Genomic DNA, 20,187 nt, shown 5'->3' with positions numbered 1-20,187 from the left:
CATTGTTTTTACTTTTTGGCATTGTTTATATTTTTGCCATTTCACCACAGAGCCATGGAAACATCCCCACAGGCCAGCATAGGTTTGTAGTAGACTTTTGGAAATTTGTGATCTGTGTATAATTTTGTTGACTGTGCTAGGCACACACAGGGTAAAGTAATTCTTAGTATTTGCCAAAGCAACAATTATTAAGTGATAACTGAATACAAAGCATGATGCTAAGCCTTATGCCAAACAGAAGTATTTTCAAAAAATTTCATATGCCCTAGGGAACTTACTCACTTAGCAGATGTGAAAAGTAATAAAAATAAATAAAATTAGCTTTAAAAAATGAAATAAATGCCAGATGATTGTTATTTGAGAAATGTTTGGATAGCGATTGCTATATTAAAAAAGGATTTCATTCTAAGGTAGGCAGGGAAGATACGGAGAACAGTCTAGATGCTCAGTAGGCCATTTTGTGACCACAATGCAACTAAGTTAGAGCCAAGACAACTGCTCTTACTGTGGATCTTACTATGGTTATATTTAGCTGTTGAACCAGTGATGGCAACCTTCTCATTGTGTGAGAAAAGATGAAGGATATATTTTATTTGACCTTCTGTTTGCAGGAGACACTAGTAACTGCAGTTGAAATCAGGCTTTCACTGAGGAGAAGGAGATTGATCATTAAGGGTATAGTTTTGAATCCGTAGCTGGGTAGAGCATCAGGAATAAAAGCATGGTCATAAAGATGCAGGTTGTGTTCAGACCTGTACACTGGCCCGTTGGGCATGTCCACTTGCCTTCTACAGTTGTCAGCTCTCTCATATGAAGCACGGGAATGGATGCTGCTTTTCTCAGGTCCTTTCAATATGAAAATTCCGTGATTCTAATTAATCTGTTTGTCTGGGAATGAGTAGATCAGAATGAAAAGGCAGTAGCTTTACCCCTTTATAATTACAAGACAACCCAAATATTGATCTTCCTAAAATGAAAATCTAATCAAACCTCTCCTTTGCTTAAAACTTGCAGTGGTTCCCCATTGTCACCAGAATTAACAAACTTCCATCATGGCAAATGAGGCCCTTTGTGATTGGGCTCTGATACCCTGTCCTGCTTCGTGTCTCACTGTTCTGTTTCACCCACCTGTCCTCATTTCCCCATTGCCCAATACCTCAACCTCTTCCCTTTTCCCCAACAGAATTTCCAGCTCTACTGAACTATGTATAACCCCTTGATATGGCCACTTTCTCATTTCCTGGGCTTTAGACATGCTCTTCTCTCTGTCTGGAATGCATTCTTTCCACAGTCTTCTCCTTTGAGTAGTTAATTCATACTCAGTCTTCAGGTTTGGGTATAGAAGTCACCTTTCCCTGGACTCCTTCTCATAATTCTAGGACAGGGTTAAGTGCCCCTATTAAGTTCTTTCTGTACACCTTGTGCTTTTAAATATTCTAACACTATTCAGAATGTATTCAAATTACCTGTTTGCTCAACTGTCTCCTGAACTCGAATGCATTTCCATGAGGGAAAGAACTTAGTCTTCTTTCCTTTTGTTTCTCCAGCATTTAGTATTGTAGAACAACACTCTGTAAATAGTTAATTGCATGAATCTTTGGATGGATAGGTTGGGACCAAATTGCGGAAATCCTTGAATGAATGTCAGTCCAGTTGAACTTTTAAATACTACCATTAAAGAGCCTTTTATGAAGGAATCAGTCATGCCGCCAATAATAACATCATTCTCTGTCTTGCTTATTCAGTGAGGCACTGTGGAATTGTGGGGCATTTACATAAAATAAATACATATTTTTATACAAAATTAGATTTCATCTTATACAGATTAAAATACAACTTTTATTGGGTACCATAGGTTTAAGGAAAATTCTGAGAGATAAAGTTCATAAAATTGTCACGAGACTTTTTCTGTCAAAAGGGAGGATACGATGGGTATGTGAATTTTAGGTTTTTTTTATTACCTTGGTCCATGTTGCAGAGCAGCTATCTCTTACGGAAACATAAGTCAGATAAACCCCAAAGTAGAGAATATAGTTAAAGTTGAAAAGGAATTTTAAATTTACCTCTCCCTTTGGATTGTCATAATAACCATTTCTTCAAGGCTCAGTCCTTAATATCATCCGCAAGAGTCTGTGATTAGGAAGTTTGAAGCCTTAGGTATCCAGAGTATTCCTTCAGGACATCAGGGTCGTTATTCCTGGTAGCGTTAAAGTTATAAGCATCTTATTAATCAGCCATGCTAGAAATCAAAATGTTCAACTCGAGAACCCTCTTCATCTTCTCTTATTTTACATGTTTTGCTTGGGATAAGTTGTCAGAGATGGATGTGGAATTTTAACATTCTTCTGTCTTTATAATTCCAAGACTGACCAGTGAAAAATAACCCAGACTCTAGTTTAGTAGGTTTAAAATGTGTGTGTTAAATAGGCCATTTTTCTCTCTGCTTCTCCTGCTGCCCCGTACATGGCCTGCCAGAACTGTGGGGATCTTTGCTTTGTGTTACCCAGAGACTGTGATCTCGACTAAAGAAAAAGCGATGCTGTAGAAGAATTTTACTTATGAGATCATTGAATGAAACAGAAAGTGATTTAGGAGAGGGGATGTCAGAGCTGTAGGGAACCTGCACTTCCTGCTGGGCTGGGCCTCATGTGAGGGTAGATCACACTCGGCAGGAGAGAGGCAGGTACCCTGCTGGACCATTGCAAGGCCAGCGGTCTTTTGAAGTATGCTTACTCATTCTTCTTTTCTGTCATTTCATCGGAAGGTAAGTGATCACATCCCCTCTGCTGTCCTTCCTACTTTGTCGAAAAATGATGAAAAACATCAAGAAACCAGCCACTTAACGGTTTACTCTTGCTCTCCGGATAAAATTGTCAGAGTGGGTAAGGGAGCTGCCTGCAGAGTTCCCGCACAGGGGCTGTGAGAAATCAGCAAGGTCCCTAGGATCGCAGAATAATCCTGCCTGTACTCAACGCAGAAATAGTGGAGTGCAGTTCAACAGAGTGAGGACTGAAACGCGGTAGAACATTGTACTGAACGGCAGCCTTCCTGCCCCTTCACAACCCTGCTTCCCAGGGACACACCTTCAGGGAGCCCTGTCCCCTGGGTCACACCCATTGCTGCTTGAGCTCCAGGGTGTCTGCAGAGAGCGGCAGAGGGGCTCTCTCCATGGCTCTTAAAACTTTCTCAGAGGAAAGAATAACAGAAACGTGGTGGGTTTCTTGACATGCTGAAACCTCATTCCTCCAACCTGGAGCAGGGAGCAGTGTTAGAAATGGACATGCAGGGTCACCGGGGTGGCTCAGTGGGTTAGGCCTCTCCCTTCGGCTCACGTCATGATCTCAGGGTCCTGGGATTGAGTACCATATCAGGCTCTCTACTCAGCAGGGAGCCTGCTTCTCTTTCTCTCTCTCTCTCTCTCTCTCTGCCTACTTGTGATCTCTCTCTGTCAAATAAATAAATAAAATCTTAAAAAAAAAAAACATGCAGTCACCATGGAGATGGTTCCATAGTAGGTCCATAATGTGTGCAGAGCACTGTGCTCAGTGGTGTGGGAGATGGAAATTGGCATGAAACATAGTTCCTACCGCCACGAGTGACGGGAAATGCCCAGAAAGGCTTATAATTAAAAATGCCGTGCCCTAAGGAATGCGCACATGCTGGGAGAGAACAATAGGTCACCTGTTTATAAGAAGTTTCTATTTTTATGATCCGCAAAACTTGCTTTTCATATGACATTTACAGGGCTAAGTAGGAGAGTAAAATTTTCAAATGCATGTACGAATGAAGTCTTGAATTCCAAGCTGTTTCCTCCAGGAGGCTTTCCTTGTATACGTACCCTCTCAGTTTACAACAGGAGATGTTGACCCAAGAACCGTGGCCTCCTTGAAATTTTTTTGCAGAATTTGATGGATATGTATATGTATTGTATGTAGTTTCCTGGAGAAAAGACTGATGGATTTCAATGGATTCTTCAAGGGTTTTGTGGCAGAAGATATTCTGAACCACGAACAAAGGGCATTCACAGACTCTTATCTGGTCTCTCATTGAACAATTGGCTGGGACATAAAAATGAGTAAATGCTTTTATCTGTTGAATGCATTAAATTAAAGTTGATATGCCACGTTCTTAATTTTGAAAACAGACAAGTTCAAGGCGCTATTTGTCATGAGCCCTGACTGCCGCTTGGGGAGCCCTCTCAGCCCCTGGGCCCGTGGCAGGACACTTGGCATGCCTCCGTTCGCTCGGCACTCGTGCTTTGTGCGAGAGATGACTGCTGTTTTCCCTGCTTTAAGACAGGGAAACTGCAGCTCTGGAGTACCTTCTTCAGCCGGCCCCCTGATAAGTTAGGAAACTGTGGTTACTTCCCTGTCTTAGATCTGAAACCCATGTGCCCCTTAACCAGTCTGCTGTACTGTTCTGTGATTTGTAAACGGTTTTGTTTTTTCCCCTCGAGAAACAAACAGCCTCTTCTAAATTGCAGTTTGCTCTTCACGATCCCTATTTTCTTTTGTAAATGTCAAAATGCCTTTTGAAATCGATGAGCTTTTACAGCTTAACGGCCATTAGGCTTATGTATACAAATTGTTCACATTATCTCCAACAGAAAGAAATACATGTTAATTAAAATCGAGATCATTTCATCAGGTTAGAAGTGATATCGAACTGTCTTTTAATCTCTTTACCAAACCTGCGTGAAGAATTTACCACATACTTCACACGGTTGTGCTGGACCAGTATAGTGGAGTATGGAGAAACAGAGATGCTTGTGGGGGAAACTTTTTAAAACTACATCTCTACCTTCATCCTTCATCCCTGCTGATAAACATCACCTGTGATGACAAGTGTTACTGGAGGAAGTGTTAGACATAGGAACTCTGTTAGGTACAGAAGAAAGATAAATACCATATAACATTATTTGAAACCATCTCCATTTTACAGAATGTTGAGTAGGGAGAACCCTTGTTTGGAAGTTAGGATCAGTGGTATGTTTTAAAATGATATGTACTTAACTATGCATAATTCTTTTGAAATTAAAACATTTTAGAATATGGTATAAAATATTGTAGCCTAAAGTATCTCTTTTAAGTATGTGGCTGAGCAAACTGTGAACTTGAGATCTTTTATAGTCTTAATGCTGAAAATACCTGTTCAGTTAAAAGAAAATCAAAAGTGGTTTATACTTTGAAAATACCTTCAAAAAAAATATCACAAAAGTAAAATTACTTTATTGCCCTGCCTTTTATTTTGTGATTTCAGGTAAGGCACTGACATTTCTTCTGCTGCAGCCCCCGAGCCCCAAACTTCCCCCACACAGTACGATCCGAAGAACAGCCATCGATCTGATTGGACGTGGTTTCACAGTCTGGGAGCCTTACATGGACGTGTCTGCTGTCCTCATGGGGCTTCTCGAACTCTGTGCTGATGCCGAGAAGCAGCTTGCCAAGTACGTGCTCAATTCCAGTTAATATGTGGGGTTTTTGTTTGTGTTTTTTTTGGTTGGTGATTTATTTGTGTTTGAGGTCATTGATTGCCCTTGATAGGTTGTGTATTTTTAATTGACAAAAAAAAAGATATCTCAATATATGAAATTTTGGATATAGACAAGGAAGGGGAAGTATACTTCTGTACTTTGGGCACACGTGGGATTTAGCATTGAGTCAGTGAATGACTGATCTATGACATTGTGCCTTGACATAGTACTGTCTAATAAGAGTGTAAACATATCACTTCTAAGGAAAATTATATATATATACTTGCTCAAAAATGTTTTCCTGATAGAATACATGGCCAAACAGTTTGGGGAATCATTCTTTCATACTCATGGTAATTTTTAAGTTCACTTTAATGAGGTTTAACTTGCACACAGTCAAGGACCAGTGGTTGCAGAGACCCAGAGAAGCAATGAGGAGAGTAGAGGGAGGCGGATGAGTTGAGGGAGCTGCTGAAATGAAGTCAGTGGGACACGGTTGGTGGCCAAGTGGCCAGGAATGATGGGAAGGGGATTGGGAGTGGTCATGTTGACTTGAGAACTCGGCCTCCTAATTCCTGGAGGAAGGTTTTTGGTTTATTATTCCTATTCTTATTTTATTTTGAAAACTTTTATTTATTTTAGAGAAAGAGAGAAGAGGGGGAGGAGCAGAGGAAGAGGGTCAAGCAGACTCTTTGGTGAGCATAGAGCCTGAGGTGGGGCTCAAGCTAGGGCTCAATCCCATGACCCTGAGATCATGACTCAGCCAAAACCAAGAGTCAGACACACTTAACCAACTGAGCCACCTAGGCACCCCTGTTCTCATTTTTTTAGTATAGCCATCCACACGGGCGTGAATTCCTAGGGCTCGGATTTTTAAACTGGCCCACGATGCCTCTCTTAATGTAAATGTTATCATCTCTTTGATTTTCTCAATAAATGGCATTTCATTCTGATCTCTGTTGACCTTGGAAAAAAACTAGAATTCTCTGCCCTTTTCTTCATGGTTGTCTCTCTCATTTCCCACAGTTCCCGTATGATCTCTTGTGGCTCTAGGCTCAAGAAGTGGGGATCAAAGTAGCTATTAAAAAGCTACACTGGGATGCTGTGGCTTTGTCTACAGACTGGGCATGCCCAGCCCAAAGTCCCATGATGGACTGGTAGGAGACAGTATTCATTTCCAATTTAGGCAGCTCCCCCCCCCCACGCCCCCCGCCATCATTTTGCCATGCTTCCTAAACATTATCTCTGTGTCGCTCCCTAGCTGTATGTTCTTCAGCAAATCACTTCATCTCTTACCTCAGTTCCAGTAAGGGTGGTGATGCCATTGTCATAGTTTTAGTGTTCAGCAGGTCAAGAGCTGCTCCATTCTGGAATGAATAGCTCTACATAACAGCAGCCAGGATAGTTTTTGGATACAGGAGGCCTGAGGGTTTTTGATTGACATTAGGAATTAGGAAAGAACTGGACTCATTGAATTTGAAGCAACAGTAAGAGGCCGCTGGCCTTTGTGCAAAGCCCAGAACATATTTCCAATCCTTTGCCCTCCTGTTGGCTCTAGCTTCCCTGTATCTCTTCCAGTTTGGTTTTGACCTAATTTTATAGCCTATTTTCAAAGCTGATCTAAACATAATTTCAAGAGTATACAGTCTTGTTCTCTTGCTTGGGAGAAGTGGTGGGCTTTATTTTAGGTGTAGTATTTAATATTTTGTTTTATTTTGCTTTTAAATCAGTTTACATGAAGCTTATATCAGCAAACATAAAGATGCAGTGTGTTTTATCTGCATGTAGTACGTCCACAGACACAAATACTTTTTGCTCTTCGGTAGCTAATTTAAATCTTGCTATCACATCCTTTTCTGTCATGAAGATTAGTATAACTCTCTATACACAGCTCTAAATAAAGGAACGTATCAGCATGTAGCCTTGAGGAGTCCAATGTAATTTTCTTCATGATAAATTGCATAATAAGCAAGAAAATGTTTGCTTATTAATCTATAACAAGATTTAGATTGAAAATGGCCTGTTACATCCATGACACACTTGGTACAGGCTGCAGAAGGGCTAAGATGGGGCAAAAAGGAGCAGGGCCATGTGCCTCTGACCCTCATGATGCCTACCTACCAGCACCCCTGTGCCGGACTGACTCTGTGCTCCATAACCGGGCTCAGCCTTTGCTTCTGACAGTGATGTTAAACTCGCTTTATGAAGCTTCTGTGTTAGGCTTGCGCTGTTCAAAATCTCAGTTCATGTTAATTGAAAAAGAAAAAACCTACCCAGTGCTTCCCTCTTTACTCCCATTCTGAGGGAGGCGATTAAGGGGGGGTAGCCAGCTCAGGCTGCTCCCTAGTCCTGGAGACACATATTAGAGCAGAGTTTTTTTCTTCCCCTCTCTCCCCCATCTTGACATCCTCTGTCAGAGATGATTCCTGAGAGGTCTCCTGAGAAACTGTAGACGACTCGATGGAGAGGGCATTTTTCCAGAATTAAAATGCCTTTATTTTAGAAATCTGAGAATTTTACTTCTTTGAAGTCAAAAGAACACCGGCTGTTTTCTAACGTTTTCAACTATTGTACCCAACTTTAAACTATGTCTGTTAACTAAACAAGCTTTTACTGAGTAGTTAACATATAGAAGGAACACTATGGGGTCTTGTATGTAGTTACGAATTTGCCTCAAACACAGAACCTGTCTCCAAGGCACTTGCCGACTGAAGGAGAGACAGCGTCTCCCCCGGGGGGACCATGGTGCAAAGGGAGGAGGAGAGAGAGAGGCAGGGACGCTCAGAGGACACGGAGATGAATTACAGCCGGGGGCTCCGAAGGGATGCCGGGGAGAGTTGTACTTGCGTGCCTCACTTGCGTGCCTAATCCGAGTAATTCTGAGGAGAGCTGGAAGAACGAGGACATGCGAGAGGACAGCGGTGGGAAGGTACAGGCCAGCCCAGCCGATGCTGCGAGCTCCTCAAAACACAGGGCGTGGCACTGTACACATTGCTTTTATCTAATTTTAGTCATTCCTTGCAGAACTTACACTGTGGGGAGTTCCCATCTAACACTTGAACATAAGTTCCTTCCCAGTTATCTCTGGGCAATAGAATTAGGGCAAAAAAGAGGATTGGTCTCACATTTTACTTTATAAAATGATTATAAACATAATAGAAGATTGCAAAACGAATCTGAAAGAGGTTCTGTCTCTTGTCCACAGAAACACTGATCAGTGAGAAAGGTGGGGTTCTGCCCTAGGGCTCCTTGACCCCACGAGCTCTGCTTCCACCACTGTGCCATCTGCACCCCCAGAGCTAGAGATCCAGAGAAGAGCGAATGTAAAACAGGCAATTCAAAGGACATAAAAGCGGTCAACTCAGAATTTTCAGTGCACTTTCAGATCTTAAAAATATACTGAATGAAATAATTTCCATCAAGAATTTTGTACCTTCAAAAATTAATAACCTACTTAAATATCAGTAACCTCCCTGAGTGCCCGAACCATGTATTATGTATTTATTCATAACACTGTCACATGATTTGCATTCAACAAACATTTAAGTCAAAGAATTTTAGAGATGAAAATCATTCAATCCAGAGCAGCATTCAATCCAGAGCTCTCAATATGCTATTCAATAAAAGCAAGATTAAGAGAGATGAAACACCTCACCAGAAATTCGAGATCTCACCAGAACTAGAAGAGCTACAAGTCTTCTGACTCCCATTTGCCTTCTCCTGTGCCGGTATAGTCATGCCGTCTTTTATGTCACCAGTGACCCACAGGTAGAATCGCTAAGGAATTTTTAAAGTTAACGATTATGGGCTGCTCATTCATGATGAACTCTAATAGAAAATGCAGGCTGCCCTTCACTGAAATCATAGAGCCATTCCTAGCTAATTATGAGGAAAATAAAAAAACATGCAGTATGGGAGTGCCTGGGTGGCTCAGTGGGTTAAAGCCTTTGCCTTCAGCTCAGGTCATGATCCCAGCCAGTTCTGGGATCGAGTCCCGCATCGGGCTTGCTTCCTCCTCTCTCTCTGCCTGTCTCTCTGCCTACTTGTAATCTCTATCTGTCAAATAAATAAAATCTTAAAAAAAAATGCAATATTACGTTTTTTTTAAAATTTATCTTTTTTTAGGTCTCCATGGTTATATATATATGGATAAAATGTTAGAAACAGTAGAAAAATCCTGCTCTGTAAAAGAACAGGAAAATCCTTGTGCTTTTAGAAGGCTAGACTCCATTCTGTACCTGTTGTCGTCTGGGTGTGATTCTGTTTTCCCAGCTCCTGTTGCAGGGCCTTTACTCTGAAAGACAATAGCAGAACCATGCTGGCCCCCGCTGCTGAAAGCGGGCCGTCTCTCACGCACTGCCAAGATGGAAGGACATTAATGCATTACCAAAAGCCCATTTTTTTTCTGGAATATTCGTGGTTTACCAAACTTTAAAAGAAAAACATATAGTCAAGTAGAAACCACACATGCTTTGATAACTACAGATAAGCCCCAAATGTTAGATATATTCTCTTTGACCTGTATATAGTTAGAGAAAAAGAATTGACATTTTAACTCAAATTTCAACTGTATGTTTTTATATATGGGGTAGGGCGTAGAGAAAAGAACATATATAAACACTAAGGTATTTTAGGATTTTATATTTAAACTATTATTCCTATTCATTTCCTATGGTACTTATTTTTTTATTCTAGAGAGAGAGTGCATGTGTGTGAGTAGTGGGGGAGGGGCAGAGGAAGAGAGAGAATCCCACGCAGGCTCCATGACCAGTGTGGAGCCCATCACAGGGTTCAGTCTCAGGATCCCTGGATCATGACCTGAGCTGAAATCAAGAGTTGGACATTTAACTGACTGAGCCACCCAGGCACCCCAATTGTTTATTTTTAATAGAAAATTTATAATCTGAGGGAACCGTTTAACTAAATCCTGTTAGCATAGTTTTTACATTACAACTCATAGTTGCAAATACATACAACATATAGGAAACAGGTTAAAAGATAGGCATGTATTGGGAGAATTACCACATTTGTGTTTAGGAGACTAATGCCACCTTTGAATTATTAAATTCAGGTTTAACAAGACAGATAAGAATTGATGATTCCCTATTACATTAAAAACACTTGTTAGTGCGTCTGTTTTTACCAGGAGGAGGTAAGATGGGATGCCCAGTTGTTACGTAATTAAGTATGCATTTTCAAAATAATTTTAGTCTTTGTTTTCACTGAGAAGTGGTTTCAATGCCCTGAAACTCTTTATCTTAGTCAGCTTGGACTACCATAGCAAATAGCACAGACTGGGGAACTCCAACAATAGAAATTTATTTCTCATAGTTCTTGAAGCTGGGAAGTTCAAGAGCAAGGTGTTGACAAGGCAGGTTTCTTTCTTTTTTTATTAACATAGAATGTATTATTTGTTTCTGGGGTACAGATCTGTGATTCTTCAGTCTTACACACTTCACAGCACTCACCATAGCACCCACCCTCCCAGTGTCCATCACCCGACCACCCCTCCATCCCACTCCCCTCCACTCCAGCAGCCCTCAGTTTGTTTCCTGACAGGTTTCTTTCTGAGAGCTCTTATCTGGGCCTGTAGGTGGCTGCCAGGTGGCTCTGTGCTCACATGACTCCTTTGTGCTCACAGTTAGGAGAGAAGGAGAGCAAGTTTTCTGGTGTCTCGCATGCAGCAGGAATCCTATCTTGAGGACCACACCCATCTGGCTTCATCTAACCCTAATTACCTCCCAGAGGCTCCGTGTCCATATACCATCACATAGGGGCAAATTTTCAGGGGAAACAAACATTTAGTCCATAATACCATTGACCGTGATTTGTGGGTTATTCTATGAAAGTTTAAGTGGTTTTTCCCCTAAATATTCTCTTGCAGTATTCCTTAATTTGACAGATGGGGAAGTCTGACAATTGTAGATGGTGACATTTAACTACAGTGGTCTCACTTGTGACTTTTAAAATGCTTTTACTACAACGGAGTAAGGGTTAGAACAGGATTAATGAGCAGTCACGAAAGGAATGAGCTCAGCCTGAGTGGACTATTTTTCTATTCATGATTTTTATTTACAGTATCTATCATCTCTGGTATTTCATATGGGATGTGTGTACCGAAATGCTGAGTAAAAGAGAGAGTATGTCATATCTTTTTTTTTTAACTAATGACCCATCTTATAAACCTATATAACAAATGATCTGCATAACAGCCAGATAAGCAGGATCGGATGAAAAGAATAAGTTCTGTATTTACATGGATTCCAGAATAAGGCCGATACCCCTTTAATTTCACACCTCTGAGAGTGTGATCCTTCACTCAGTTAGAATCCCACATTAAAATATATCACATACACAGTGCACCTTTGACTTTCAAGATAACTACATGTAGAATTAGACTTCGTCTGTTGGGACTACTAGATCAATTACTTTGACTTCATTGCTTGGTCAGTTCAGTCAAATAACTGGCTTAAGTGATTTTTTTTTTTCCTGTTGGATTTGCCAGGTAACTTCATTTAGCATGTAACTATTGAGCTACCACTCTGTCCAAGGCTGCACTAGGCACTTTGGGGGGATCACAGGATTAGAAGGCATGGTACCAATCTGCACAGAGTTCACAATACAAAACTAATTCGTAATGCCTGGCAGAATCAGATTCAGTGCTGAGAGCCTAGAATAAATGGGTTTCATTGTTGGTTGTTTTTGTTTTAATAGATTGTAATTGAATGTTCTAGCAATTGCAGAACAACAAGTAGGCTTCCACAAGAACTGAAGAGTGGGGATGGGGAGTAGAGAAGCATAAGCCATACCCTACAGTCAAAAAAGGAATGGAATTTTAGGGACCAACCTTGAAATTAACCTGGCATCAGGAGCATGGTGTTGAAAAGACTGAGTTATAAGTAGTGAAACTAGATTATGGAGGGCCTAGAACCTCAAGCCAAGGAGTTTAAGATTTTTCTTAGAAGCCCTGGGACCCACTCAGGTTTTAATCAGGTTAACCATGAAATAAAGCTAGTGCTTTTGGAAGATAACTCTGGCAGTGATTCATTAAATAGACTGCAAAGAGGAGAGAAGGTTTGCCTTCTTCCCCTGTGCCTTGGCCACCCCTCTCTGTTCTCACACTCCCAGCCCTCCTGCCTGTGCCCTATGCGTGTGCAGAACCCTGACCTCAGAACAGTAGCTGTGTCCACATTCCCAAGTCCTGCACTCCAGCCATCGGACACTGATCATGGGGGTCACTCAAACGTACCCTTTGACGCCTCTACCAATTGTTGGATGTTCCAACTTGCACTGAATTCATGAGCAATACTTGTGTATGTCTTTGGTTAGCTTCCTTACCTGTTACCCTGTTACCTGTTACCCTACAGCTTCTCTTCCAGACGCCAGACTTTACCCTTGTTCTTCCCACAAGAAGATTTCCCCAAATTCACAGGATGGTTTGCTGAGATGGATTAAGGCTGATATGTGGCTAGGCCTTTAACTTTGAAACCAGTGACCTGCTGTTAGTTGATCCCATTTTCTTTTCACTTGATTTCCATGTGTGGGAGTCATCTTGGGTTAGAAGAAGCATCTGTTGTATGTATCATGTAGGTGAGATGCAGGGCTGGTGATTTTTACATTTGCCTGCTCATTTAATCTTCGCGACAACATTGTGAAGTTATTACTTTACCAGACACGTTATCCACACATCGTACTTACTCAGGCCAGGGTGGCCACAGGGCACAGCCTAAGGAGAGGGGGACAGTATCCACTTGTCATCCTCAGGTGAACACAGGCACACATAATCATTGATTCTCATTATTTTTGTTTCCTCCCATTGCCCCCGCCCCCCAACCTTGGCTTCCCACTAAACTTTTCTCCTCCAGAAGGAACAGAGAAGGGCTGGAAGAGAGGTGGGTGGTAGGGTTGGCAGGATCATGTTTGTGGGAGTTGAACTCTGGTTTCCAACTCCAAGAGGTCACAGTAGCACACAGCAGGGAATGGGTGGGACTCTCCCAGACTCCAGGAGGAAGCTCTAACACTTGGCCTGCAGAAGGCAGATCCCATCTCAGCAGCTCAGAGGCAGTATAGCCACGGGGAGGGCAGCCAGGCAGCTGGAACCATGAAGTTCAGCAGGAGCGACATGTTCTCTATCACTCAGTTAGCCTTGATACGACCTAGCAACGTTAAGGCAGCTACATCATTAACATCCATGAACATCTGTGGCTCAATACAACCCTCAGTGCAGTTCCCTAGGCTTGGTCAAGCCTAGTATCGCCTCTCTCATTCCTGTAAAGTTGGTCATTTGTACCCACATATAAGATTTCTTTCTCTAGCCCAGTTTAATCTGAGGACATTTTGAATCCAGGTCTGCCGTGTAGTACAGTTGCTTTCCATTACAACTTTATATCCATACTGCTGGTTAACTGTGCATCTGTATCTTCATTTAATCACGATTGATGTTGAAAAGAACAGAGCTGAAGTTCACATGTTATAACATCCCACTGGAAACCTCACTCAGGGATGCAATCTAGCCATTCATCCGAAGTCGCTCGGCTTAGTCATGTAACAGTTCATTAATCCAGTTAACACCAATATGGGCAAGCCCCTCCCCTCTTTATTTTCTCCAAAGATCAGCTGTCCTAGGAACATCATTCTACTACCTTGGCTCCTTGCTCTGGACCTGATCTCTCCTTCATAAAATGCCAATACCACCCCCCTCCTAGGGATATTCTGGGCAGATGCAAGAAGACATGAAACAGCGCAGGAAAGCTCAATTTCAAACCTAGACCCTGGGTTCCACGTCCAGTTCTTTCTCCTCTCTGTCATGCCTTCCAGACCTAGGCCGGGCTGTCCAGAAGGGAGACGTTCCTGCCCCATGGTTGACTGCTGGGCAGGGAGGTTACCTGGGGATCTTTTCCAACTCCCAGCATTCGTGACTTTATTGATTTTAGGAAATTTGATTTAGGTTTGCTCAGAATTATACCTTTTTAAAAAGATTTTATTTATTTATTTGCAAGAGAGAGAGAGTTAGCAAGGGAGAGCAGAAGTGGGGAGGAGAGAGGGAAGTAGACTTTCTGCTGAGCAGGGAACCCCCTGCAGGGCAGTGCTCGGCTAGATCCCAGGATGCTGGGATCATGACTGGAGCCAAAGGCAGACGCTTCACTGACTGAGCCACGCAGGCATCCGTAACATACCATTTTTTGTTTCAGCCTTTCAGTATTATCAACACCTTTTCATACTGACTTGAGAAACATCATAGAATATCTCAAAAATGTATTTAACTTTTGAAATTTTTAAAACTTAAAATAAGCTCAGAACTTTATAACAATTACTGAGCAGTCTAGGTTAGTTAGCACTACTCACATAGTGAGCATTTCCTTTGTGGAATTCTCAATAGTAAAATTTAATCCCAAAAAGAACCTGGCTAACTACCTGATCTTGCTTTACTGCTGAACACTTCTTTCTAGCCCCGACCGGTGGCTGTGGCATCAGGATCTTCCATGGAGGTGATGTGTCTACCCACACGTTCTTTCTGTTTCTTGTTCAGTATGTGTGTGTTATGTCAGCTCCCATCTTTCTTTTTAGTAGGAAACATCAAACGATTGCCTCCATCCTCCTCTCCAAGTTATTGCTTTGTATCTACCCTCAGTTTGGAAAAAAGACTGGAGGCAGTTCTAATATCGTTCAGAGATTTAAGCAGTGTAGTAATCACCAAGAAATTAAAAGCAGAATTTCCAATCATCAATTTACCTTCTCTTAACAATGATAAGAATGCCTGTGTAGGGTGCCTGGGTGGTTCAGTGGGTTAAGCCTCTGCCTTCAGCTCAGGTCATGATCTCAGGGTCCTGGGATAGAGCCCCACATCCGGCTCTCTGCTCAGCAGGGAGCCTGCTTCCTCCTCTCTCTCTGCCTGCCTCTCTGCCTACTTGTGATCTCTCTCTGTCAAATAAATAAATAAAATCTTTGGGAAAAAAAAAAGAATGCCTATGCAATGTATACTTATTTTCATCGAAAAGTTAAAATGATTCTTAGACTAGTCATAGAAATAATTGTAAACATTTTGAGAATTTTTAGTAAACATAATCCAGTTTACCCATGAAGCATATAGACTAATTACAGCAGGACAAATCTTAATATAATCTAATGTGGGTATGTAAGTATCAAAATTATGTAATTTTCAGTAGCAAAATTAGAAACTATAATGGATCTCTTACTGTATACAAGAGCAAAATGCTCCTTGTATACAGCTGACGTTGGATCACATGCCACATTTTAATGAAGTCTGACTACTTTCTACAGTAGTCTATAAAATTTGCAGGAAGTTTACAAACATAATATGATCATTTTTATGTTTTGGGGGTGGCAAAGGAATATAACATCACCATTAGGATATTTCAACAGTTTGGAAAGATTAATTTCATGTACCTATTTTTATATGTTGTCTGTACAGTGCCATGTCTATGAACTTTATAGAGAGAAAATAAGTACCCATTAATATGATTTTTGCATCGATACAAAGTAATAATTGGCAGAACATGCTGACTAGTAGATTGATTCTAAAAGTATTGGGCATGGGGTAAATTAACAGTACTGAGGATATTTTGAACTAAAAATAATATTAAAAACTAAAAATAATTTTTGCAGTTTTTTCAGTCCTTTCGATAATTATATGGACAGAAGTGAATTTTGCTTCCTTTCCGATACATGTCCTTAAATGAAGCCTTTTTCTGTGGCCTTATCAACAAATTATTTGCCTTTAATTTTTTTAGCAAAAAATTTGAAAATACTCAGCACAGTCTTCTTTCTTGCCTGATTCTGAGCTTTGTGATATGCATTCAGTACTAGTTCTTGATAATTTGTTAACAAGGCGTTTTTAACACTTTGGACAGATGCACATACTGTTTTCAATCTTCACGGTTAATTATTCGATTTTGTGTTTGATGCCAGAACACCCTGACTCCTAATCACTGCTCATTGTTGCAAGTCCATTATATTCTAACTGTTTGAGTGCTCCCATTGACCTTGAACTGACATTATAAGCTGTGTCTAATCTTTTCAGTCTATATTTCTAATGCTTCTTTTCTTTTTTCCTTTTTTCCTGATCCCTGTTTAGCATCACAATGGGGCTGCCTCTTAGCCCTGCAGCTGACTCCGCCCGCTCTGCGAGGCATGCCCTCTCGCTCATTGCCACTGCCAGACCACCCGCCTTCATCACGACTATAGCCAAAGAGGTGAGCACAACCTCTCCGTGTGCTCCATCTTCTCATTTAGAGGAACTATTAGATATTGTGAGCTGAGGGTCCATGTCCACAAATAATCCTTCCAGTTCTAGAACAATGCAAGTTAATAATTTAGTGCCGAATTGAATACGTATGTACCCTGAATTCCACTGCAGTGCAGTCATTACTTGTGCTTTTGTATTCATTTCTGTTCTCAAAGTTAACTTACTTGCAAATATTTGAAATTAATTTTTCAATCTGAAATATAGCAGCCTTATTCAAATTAAAATATACTAGAGATACTCCCATTTTACAAATGTAAATATCTGCCTGTAATCAACACTGAACTTATTTAACACTGGCTTTTCAACTGTAAACAAAAATGTAAGTCATAAACTTGCTAATTGTTTTTCCTATTGCATGTCACAGATAAAGACTTGAATGCCAATTGATTCCCACTTCTTAGTGTTCTAACTAATTGCCCACATCTAACTGAAAAACTAGTAAAGAACAATGAACCAATTATAGGATCTTTCCTGTAGGTCTTAGTAGTGGGAGAGAAGGATGATAAGCTCCTACATTTTTTTTTAAAGGTTTGTTCCATTTCAGCATGAATAATGTGTAGACTTGGTGTCCATGGGGTATGAGCTCTGAGTTGTTTTTCCTGTAGCTATGATGAATTTTTAAAATACTAAATAAATACCTCTGAGTCTGCCCTGATAACCTGAAACCTACTGGGCCTGTGTCTGCCCCAGAGCCATCCTTAATAGGCATGCAGCAAATATTTGTGACGTGAAGTTAGTTAGAAGGGAGGAAGGAATGTTCTCATAGATTGTATGGGTTAATAGGAGGTGGTGGGACTCTGAATTCATACTTAAGATAATTCTGTAGAATAAGGGGGTATGTTTTTCTGATAGTGCATAGTGTTACAGTGAGGTTACACTGTATTTAAAGTATGCACATGTATGTTATATACCTATAATTTATAGGTATATATTTGTATGAAGAACATATATATATAAATGAACAGATTTCTTATGTAATAGAAATAAATATATAAATGAACATATTTATTAGCCATGGAATTTTTAATCAGTTTTTAATCAGTTGAATATGCATTGATAATAATATTGAATATATTGAATAAAGCTTACATCAGTCTGACCACATATATAGGTCCTATAAATGCCAGCCATAAAACTACCTCTTTAAAGAATAAGCAAGTATTTGTGTTGTGTTCTTGAACTTAGTTTTCACCATTTATGTATGAATATTTTTAAATGAACTGTTAGAATAGCCATGGTTTGGATTTATTCTACTCCAGCATTTGGTTAGAAAGGTATTTTTAAAATATTTTAATGTTGATGTTTTACTAATTACCAGTTGATCCCTACATTCTTAGTGTTCTGGTATTTCAGTGTAATAGTCACAGTTATTACCTTGTAAAAATAAGTTTTCCACTGCACTTAGAGTTTTAGAGTGAGATCCTGAAGTATTTCTCACTGTTCCCTTCCCTGTCATGTCCCATCCAGTGTTCGTTCTCCGAATGATTAAGACTTACAGTTTGTACAGGGAAGAAAAATCACAGTGAACTAATATTCTTTACAGTGCTTATTATTTTTGGAGGCACGTTCATTCACATTTCCCAGCCTCATTATAGAGCACCAGGAACGGTGCCTGGGACACCGGAAGTCTTCTATAAACATTATTTACTGTTATTACCACTTGAGGGCAAGTCTCATGCTTCTTACTCGCTGGGTATCTCCTAATCACTGTCCACCTCAGCACCAAGTAGACCAAATTCACAAACCTTCAGCCTGTCTTTGGAAAAATGTCACAGTAGTGTTGTATTAAAGCCTCATGTAATACTCAGGAACTTACAGAATTTTATTAGAGGATACTTACTGAGTTTTTATTGTACTAAATACTTTGTTTTGCAATCCAAAGTGTTTTCCGACCCACTCCAAGAAAGTTGTTCTGTTGATTCTCATTTTTTTCCCCTCCTGTATTAACAAAGGAGAAGTAAACGAGTGGCTAGAAATGCAAAACTGAATCTAGTGTCAGCCGTGTCTCCAGCATTGAAATGTCTTCACAGGTGCACAGACATACAGCTCTTGCAGCAAATACCCAGTCGCAACAGAACATGCACACAACAACTCTTGCACGAGCTAAAGGGGAAATTCTGAGAGTCATTGAGATTCTTATTGAAAAGATGCCCACGGATGTTGTGGATCTTCTCGTAGAGGTAAGGATATCTGCTTTAAATGTTAGAGCAGCAGCCCAAGTGAAGTATGTGCACGTAGTAATATAAATCTGTATTTTTATTTCCAAAGAAATAAAAGAAAAAGAATCCAAAGACTTATCTACAAGACAGAAAGAGAGATAATTAAATGAATTGACTTTTGGACCATTTCCTAGGGGCCTTATTTAAATCTCATTAAAGATCAAAATGATTGCTGTGTACACTTACCCGTCATAGGGAAGGGGTCTGTACTGGAATAATTTTTAAAGAGTGTGTTCTCTTTAATGTCTTTCATTATAAATAAAGCATGTAGAGTGCTCGAATAAAAGCTACCTATATTGTACATAAACATGAATTGCCTTTGAAGTCAACAAGTCTTATTTCTTTATTTTAGTGCTCTTATGTTTCTTGCAGATTAGGGAAAGAATATCCTGTAGTATTAAGTAACTATACTGTAACTTTAGTAAATATACTATAGTTTAAATACTGCACACTATCTAGAATTTTCATGCAACTGAGGCCTAAGTTAATAATTTGAATTTTGGAAAATTAAGTATTTTTGAAATTAATTTTGGATTTGCATCTTTTCTATAAAGGTTATGGACATCATTATGTACTGCCTTGAAGGATCTTTAGTTAAAAAGAAAGGTCTTCAAGAATGTTTCCCCGCCATCTGCAGGTAAAGAAGCCTTCCATAGCATGCAAAATAAATAATTTTTACTAACAAATAATTTTGAAAAAATTTTTAACGGAGTGAATGAGTAGTCTTGCCCAGTTAGAAAACCAGTTCTGAATTACTATCTGCTTACTTTCTGAAAACAGTTTAGGCAGCTCATAGTCAAAAACACAGCTATAATAGAACCAGTATTTGAAATTGGATCCTGATGAGATTTTCTCAAAACTTGAAAAAATGAGTAAGAGATAGCATCTGTTGAGTATGTGTGTGTCCTTACCTTCATCACTCAAATTAACATTTACATTACAAAAGGAAGAGTTTAGGAAGCTTCTGTCTGACTTAGGAGAGAAGGTATACTTTTCAGCCAGGGGAACATTTCTACCACATTTTCACTGGTAAATTTTATTTTTAATGTAAAGGTAGCATTCTTCATATTGTCCTACCAAGTGCAGTTGTTTTCCCTATGAGATAACTGGCCAAGAACAGTTAGAACTGAAATAATAGTGTTGCATATGTTGAATATAACCAATAATTTTAGACGTATATAACATTTCATTGTTAGGAAATGAAGGTGTTTTAAATGCAGTAGTGTTTA

General features: G+C 40.0%; 1 protein-coding gene and 1 long non-coding RNA gene across 5 annotated transcripts in view; both read left to right on the top strand.

Annotated features, from left to right (window-relative positions):
* Positions 1–20,187, top strand: part of LOC309848361 — an 801,917-nt gene that overhangs the window by 283,686 nt on the left and 498,044 nt on the right. The gene's annotated exons all lie outside the window — the stretch shown is intronic.
* WDR7 (WD repeat domain 7) overlaps positions 1–20,187 on the top strand; it is a 362,265-nt gene that overhangs the window by 248,546 nt on the left and 93,532 nt on the right. For all 4 annotated transcript variants that reach the window (XM_082699836.1, XM_082699835.1, XM_082699838.1 and 1 more), the window contains 4 exons: positions 5,260–5,446; positions 16,569–16,686; positions 18,770–18,919; positions 19,513–19,595. In XM_082699836.1, coding sequence (XP_082555962.1) covers positions 5,260–5,446; positions 16,569–16,686; positions 18,770–18,919; positions 19,513–19,595 — 538 coding nt within the window. The remainder of the gene's footprint in view (positions 1–5,259; positions 5,447–16,568; positions 16,687–18,769; positions 18,920–19,512; positions 19,596–20,187) is intronic.

This window comes from Mustela nivalis, assembly GCF_964662115.1.
Source record: "Mustela nivalis genome assembly, chromosome: 14".
In the NCBI taxonomy this organism is placed as follows: domain Eukaryota; kingdom Metazoa; phylum Chordata; class Mammalia; order Carnivora; family Mustelidae; genus Mustela; species Mustela nivalis.
This window is presented reverse-complemented; position numbering and strand designations above follow the sequence as displayed.